Source organism: Eurytemora carolleeae, unplaced genomic scaffold (genome assembly GCF_000591075.1).
Source record: "Eurytemora carolleeae unplaced genomic scaffold, Eaff_2.0 scaffold1988, whole genome shotgun sequence".
Lineage (NCBI taxonomy): Eukaryota > Metazoa > Arthropoda > Copepoda > Calanoida > Temoridae > Eurytemora > Eurytemora carolleeae.
In genome coordinates, this window is record NW_019397897.1 from 19,779 (window position 1) to 27,258 (window position 7,480).

General features: G+C 30.3%; 1 protein-coding gene across 1 annotated transcript; it reads right to left on the reverse strand.

Moving 5' to 3' along the window:
* Positions 1 to 3,179: 3,179 nt before the first annotated feature.
* Positions 3,180 to 4,815, reverse strand: LOC111716262 (transcriptional repressor CTCFL). The gene is made up of 2 exons (XM_023491699.1): positions 4,655 to 4,815; positions 3,180 to 4,330 (listed from the first exon to the last, which is right to left on the reverse strand). Exons 1-2 carry the CDS (start codon positions 4,779 to 4,781, stop codon positions 3,336 to 3,338), a joined length of 1,122 nt encoding a protein of 373 aa, XP_023347467.1. The 5' UTR covers positions 4,782 to 4,815; the 3' UTR covers positions 3,180 to 3,335.
* Positions 4,816 to 7,480: the final 2,665 nt, after the last annotated feature.

Consider the following 7,480-nt stretch of genomic DNA (forward strand, 5'->3'; position numbering starts at 1 on the left):
TCGCCTTTGATCCTTAGAAATAGTTTGCGGCATTCAACATAGGTAACCTGTTTTAGCAATATATTTTTATTAAACAATAATCATTTAATAGCCCTAGTCCTCCCATTTCCAAAATGTGGTCTGCATTTTTGTTCTTTCATAATTATCGGAGATATACATGATTTCGTTTAGAATTTGATAATGTCATTGTTTTATTTAATAAATTGAAATTTAAACCAATTTCTTAATATCTCAGGTATTTTTGAAAGCAACTAACTTGTGGATTAGAAAATATTCGCAAAAATGTTTGACCTTTTTTTTAAAATCGTATTTTTTCACAAACATTTTCAACAGTCCATTTTCGCAAAATAACCTTGTTTTACCAACATTTTTGAAAAGATATTAAAAGATTTTAAATTTTCGTTAAAACTTTTTGTTTAAGAATTATTTAAATGAAGACAAAGTTGACCAACTAAATTTACTAATTTTAACATTTTAGCAGTCGTTGTATGAACATTTTAAAAGTGCATAAAAGTTCGAAATATTTCAAGACATTCAACATATTTTTACTCCAATTCAATAAGTTTATACATTTTTTCAGAAGTTTTGTGTTTTTAACCCCTAAGTTAGAAACTGGGGACTGCGAAGGGGTGGGAGGCGAGAGGATATTTGCCCCCCCCCCCCACAAATTTATTCCCAGTCCCAAGTTGTAATCCTTAACAACAACTTAGTACAGAAACTTTAACAATTCAAAGCTATTTTATCCAGAAAAAAAACTCAAATAAGAAAACAAGTATATATAAAAAAGAAAAGTGAAAACAACCATTGTTAACCAGAGGGAGTCACATTGAGCAAAGAATTTAAGCTGTTAATTCTAAATTGCCTTATTAGAAGTAATGTTTTGGTTCGATTTTTAAAAGATATTTTGAAAAAAACCAAAGATGCTCTGGCTCTATGATATAAAAAGATGTTTATCTGACTATTGTATTACGCACTGTACACATGTGTTTGAAGTCATTGGTTATTTTAATTGTTTAAGAGTCTAACAGTCAACATTAAAACTTTAGATATTTAACATAATTGTCAATGTTTTGTGCTAAACGTAAACTAGAATAAATAATGTGAATTTGTAATCTAAAATTTAAATTAATGATTTTTTGGATATGATCGTCTGCTTAAATAGAGCTGAATTTGTGATAAAGTTATACGCATCTCTTTTTATCAAAATAGCCAATAATTGTGAATTTTTTTTATTATGGTGTGAGATTTTAGGCGGAGAACAAGAGAGCAGGCCAGAAATATCCATTAATATAAATGGTAAATAGTTTTTTTTGTGAATGTCGTCTTCTGTTTAATCTCAGGCAAAGAAATAATACCACATAGCTTAATATTAATCTTACTCTTCAATTGATCAATGGGGATTTGGTTTTAAACATATCAACTATTAAAGAAAAAAAGAATGCAGAAAGTTCTTTAAAAATGCGAATTAAATATCTAATGAAATTTAAAATTGATGTCTTTTACAATCTATTACGAAAGGTTTGTAATATGAATATTTGGAGGGTCTTAGAAAGGCAGAATAAAGAAAAAACTTTGGTGAAAATGAAACTTGGGTATATAAAGACGACTTTTAGACTCAATTTATGATCTTGTAAATGGTTCAATGAACAAAAAATACCGCCATTGAGCACTGAGCATGCATGTCGTCTGCAAATTCCCGAGTTTTATGTATCCAAATTCAATGACTAATTCTGATAAATTAAGGTTGGACGCCCGTCGGTTCCACTGCTAAACAAAGTGACAGATGCATAAAACCCAACTACTGACCAAGATCAGGAGAGTCTACTTTTACAATACCAGCAGATCCAAAAAGAAAAAAGTTTGGATAAAGACCTTCTAATTTTATCATATGAATTTCTTACGCTAAAAGATTCTAGAGTGGTGAAAAACATTATAAGGTTTATATTAAACATTATTTCAATAGTTTATTTAAATCAGGTAGATATAGAATTCAATCTTGAATGAAAAAGAAATGAGATAATGTGATAGCTGTTAATAAACTACAAGGTTAACTTCATAAAAGATATGAGACGTGAATGGTATGGTTGAACTGTATACCAAGATCTTAAACTTATTTTCTTCTTAAACACACTTCTTGTCAGCTTTCTAAAAGTAATGTTAAATCATGCAGTCCGCAGTCTTCTCTGAAATAAACTGTGGGTAACCATTTATCTAAAGTCAATTTGTCCTCAAAATGATTATTTCATTACATCGGCAATGCCATTCTCAAGAGTATTCGATTCATGAAAAATATAATATATTCAAACATAAAGTAAATATTTTAAGAGACTGATTGATGTAATTTCAAGTGACAATCCCATTTTAGATAAACAATGGTGCCATTTACACATTTATCTCAGAACCAATGGAGAAGGCATATCATCTACAAGTCACTTTTATTTAACTTTATATATATCTATTTATCTATTTATCTATTTTAAATATTTATCTTTAGTTAACGGCGCAGACGTTAACGGTTTATTACAGTATTAATGGTGCCAAGCGCCAAAAAAAAATCATTTTTTAACGACGTTAATCAAACACAGTAGACAACATTTAAAATCATCAAAACAAATAAACATTTGTTTTTACAAGTTTAATTCAATTTTAAGCAGAAAAAAACGAAATTCACCCTTTAAATAAAAATTCGTTTTCAACAGTTATTTTCTTTCTTCAAAAACACCTGATCTGTTTCATTAACGATTAAAAATTAATGTTTTTTGCCTTTTCTTCTCTTAATAATCTGATAAGAGAACTTTGCCCAGCTCTAGGTTGTATAAGTAAAGAAAAAATTTCAGATTTGAAAATATAAAAATATTTTTTTTTTTCAAATCCAATCACATAGCAAAAAATGCAAAACTTCCCTGAAAGATTTATGCAATATGCTTCCTTTTTTTCAAAATCAAAATATTATTGATAAATGTGAAGTTTTTGATGAATAATTTAAGAAATAATTTCTACTGCAAGCTGCTGTTTATTCATCATTTGTTTTAAAATTGAATCAGTTGAATATTTGTATGTAGTATTTTCAAAAATGTCATGAATTGAATTTTGTGACTACTGCACTGCAATGGATTTTTTAAAAGTGGCACACAAGGAAACATGTAAAGTAATTTAATTTTACAAACATGTAATGCTAATTTAATAAAAGGAAATTAACTTTATTTTCATTTGTTAAATACATTTATATAATCACAAGTTTGTAGAAAAACCAGATTTTAGCAAAGTGTACATTGTGGACATTTTTTTAAAGAATGAATGATTGAATTCATTTCTATTGCCAACATTAACCATTCTCAAGGATATTTTACTTCTTTATGCTTACTTATAACATGTCTCTTTAGACTATGAGCCGTAGTTGCAAAATATTCACAATTGAGACAAGGATATCTTACCCCTTTATGTCTCTTTTCTACGTGAGTTTTTAGAGCGCCTGCTGCAGTTGCAGCATACTCACAATAAGAACATGGATATCTCGTCCCTTCGTGTATATTTCTAATGTGTTTCTTCAAATCACCTGCTCTGGTTGCAGCAAACTCACATTCAGGACAAGGATATCTCACTCCTTCATGTTTAATTTCAACATGAATCTTTAAATTTCTTGCTGTAGTTGCCAAATACTCACACTGAGAACAAGGATATCTGACTCCTTCGTGTATCCTTTCAATATGAATTTTAAGGCAACCTGGTCGAGTTGAAGCAAATTCACATTGAGAGCAAGGATATCTCACACCTTCGTGCTTATTTTTAACGTGTATCTTCAGGCTATCTGCTCTAGTTGCAACAAACTGACATTGAGAACAAGGATATCTTACGCCTTCGTGTCTACTTTTAATATGTTTCTTCAGTTCATCTGCTCTAGTTGCAGCAAATTCACATTTGGGGCAAAGATATCTCACTCCTATATGCTTACTTTCAATATGTCTCTTCAGAGCATTTGCTGAACTTGCAGAAAAATCACAATGAGAACATGGATATCTCACTCCTTTGTGTTTACTTTCAACATGAAACTTCAAGTGACTTGCTGTAGTTGCAGCAAACTCACATTCAGGACAAGGATATTTCACCTCCTTATGTTTGATTTCTATGTGCTTTTTCAGATAATTTGCCGAAGTTACGATAAACTCACATTTAGGACAAGGTAATCTCATCTCTTTAATATGTCTATTTTCAACATGTCTTTTCAGATTCCTTGCTGTTGTTGCAAAATATTCACATTTAGAACATGGATATCTGTCTTGACTCTTCTTGATTCTCTTTGGTTCAGATTTCAGAGGATCCAATATTTCTCCTGAAAAGTTAAAGATTAACCATATCTATATATCTGAGATCGGGCGTCGTTTATAGAAAAAGAATCACATATTGTGAACGTTTAACTTTTATTAATCAGAAACCGCCAAAGACCTGATTACCTTATGGTTAAAATCTTGCATGTAAATGATAATGCAAAAAAACGGAATTTTACTTTTGAAACGAAATAAGTTTGAAAAGATCCAACGATTCAACTGATGGTCTTCATTAACAACCATGGGATGAACGAATTCGCAAATGAAGAAAGTGTTCAGAAAGAAAAGTTGCGCTACTGTCTTTTTATTAAAATAAACTATTAGTTTACCTGGTATTTCTGTATTTTCCAGTTTTATTTCATCTTCAGGTATATTCACAAAACATGTATTTTCTACAGTAGGGGCTATCTTACTACAGTACTTGACATCTAATTCATTTTTGTTCATTTCTGCCATTCTATCTGAAACATGAATTCAGCTATAGTTAATACAATACTGACACCAGTACATGTTTACACATAAATAAATCATTGCTCAACCTTTTCATCAAAAAATATTTTATTTATGGTCATTGGCAAATAGTAATTAGAATGATGAAAAATAATCGTAAAATGTACAAAATTATTGCTCAAGCATAAAAGGGATATGAAAAAAATAAAGGTTGACACGTACAAAAACAAACGAAGGCCGTCATAATATAAAGACTTCTTATACGAAGAATAACGTATCAAATGGTCAAATTAAGTTGTCACAAAATGGCATCTTTTTTAAAGGTTTTGTAGGAAATTTTGACACACTTCTCGCTAAAAACTGGCGTTTTTAAGAAATTTGTTTTTTGCATAAACTTTAAATATTTATACGATTTTTCTTGTGTATATGTTTGTTTCCACAAGAAGTAAACTATCTTTCCTTTGATTATTTCTTGCCTCAACATTCAACAGCTGAACTCATATATTAATTCTTTGAAGTTTTCCTAAATAAGAAGATAAGAATAATTATTTTGCTGTAAAAGGTGCCATTAATGAAAAAATTGATGATATCTTAAATTTTCAAGAAAATTCTCTTAGATTTTGCATTGAAACAAAAATAATGCTCGAGGGATGAAAAAAAACACTAAGTCATGTAAGATCCAAAATGATCATATTTGGCGGTTTTTTGAATTATTTTAGTCAGGTTCAATTTTTACCATTTCTATAATCTATAGTTAAAAACTACTTAAATGATTTGACCTGTGGTAAAATGTAAACATCGTTAAAAATATCAGTTGCAATATTCCTCTTCTCTTTTAATTATAAAATATAATCTTAAGATTTCCATGAAAATATGAAACTATTAAGTTTACCTTGTATTATATTATTTTTTATCTTTATATTATCTTTATGTATATGTATGGCCTTTCTTTCTTCCTATTGGACGAAACACCTTCAATTGTATGATTTAAAAATTATATCATACAATAACATCCGGGTTTGCCATTAAAGACGGCCAATCCCGTCATTAAAGTGTTACTTTAACGAATATATCTATGTAAAATTATGTACTTTAATGATAAATATATATCTATTTATCTATCTATCTATGTATTTAAGCAGTACATGTATCCTTCTATAGTTTTGTCTTCTTTAATAAGCTCTGCCATTCTATCAGAAAAAATAGAGTTAGCGAAAAATATAAAAATTTTATAAATATTACCAGATTTTTAAAAAGTAAGATTTGTTATTTGTAGCTTTTTCTAAAATAAGGGAATATGGGAAAATATGGGGGAAAAAGTATGGAAAATATTATCACAGTATGATCATGTAGATGAAAAACATTGGTTTGAAAGATGTTCAGAAAAAATTCAATACAAGATACCAGACTGGCCTCGAATACAAGATACCAGACTGGCCTCGAATACAAGATACCAGACTGGCCTCGAATACAAGGTACCAGACTGGCCTCGAATACAAGATACCAGACTTGCCTCGAATACAAGATACCAGACTGGCCTCGAATATAAGATACCAGACTGGCCTCGAATACAAGATACCAGACTGGCCTCGAATATCCTCAATCTAAAGCATAAAAGTTTTAATAGTGAATTGAGAAAACACTCTTTTAGTGTTAGAACTCCCAAACTTTGGAATGAAATCGCTGACAGTGTTAGATCTTCTAAATCTCTGAACAGTTTTAAGAGAAAATATGACGAGATGTATGGCCCAAAACATACCCAAATGTTTGTGGCTAACAGAAGTCCATGAGCCGCTTTACATGGCCACGCATGTGGCTCTCCTAGCGTGCACAATTAGAGTATCCAAGTATCCAAGTAAATATGGGGAAATAAGGGAAAATATGGGGAAATAAGGGGGAATATAGGGAAATAAGGGGGAATATAGAGAAATAAGGGGAAATATGGGGAAATAAGGGGAAATATGGAAAAATATGGTTTATAATGGGAAATATGGGGAAATAAGGGGAAATATGGGGAAATAAGGAAAAATATGGGTTATAATGGGAAATATGGGGAAAAGTGATCTTCAGATTTCTAGCTGTAGGCATGCTCACACTGAAAGCATGGATATCCATATTTACTCTTCTTCGTTATTTTTGGTTTTGGTTCAGATTGCAGAGGATCAACTCCATGAACCATGTTTTCTCCTGAATAGAAAAAGATGATATGTTGATCTTTAATGCAAAAAATAGAGGTTGGAAGATTGTTTTGAAACAATTGCTAAAACAAAACTCCCAGTTGTAAAATAAACAACATTATGTTTGCAATTTCATAATCATAATCTGTAAAGAACCTTAACCAAAAATAAAATAGGGAAATTTAAAGAGAGAAAATAACTAAAAAGATTGGTATGGAAAATTAACACGATTAATTTAACCACCAAAAATAGAACTGATAATTTAGAAGTTAAACTTAGAAGATAAATGAGAAATTTTTGTATGGTAGGAGGGGCCCATATGATAAGCGTGGGCCAGGATGGAAGCAAGGGGACTTTTATCACGTTAAAAATAAGATCATTTAAATAACCAACCAAAACATAGAGCAAATTTTGTTCAAACAGAAAACCATTTTAGACCAACTTTATAGTAATTTGGATGAAACATAAACAATTTTAGACCAAATATTTAGCCATTTGAGTGTTCTATTTTCCCAGGTCGTCATTGCA

Coding starts and splice junctions, on each gene's coding strand:
- LOC111716262 (XM_023491699.1), bottom strand. CDS start 4,781: ATGGCAGAAATGAACAAAAATGAATTAGATGTCAAGTACTGTAGTAAG. Junction 4,331..4,654: donor GGAAAATACAGAAATACCAG/GTAAACTAATAG, acceptor TTAACTTTTCAG/GAGAAATATTGGATCCTCTG.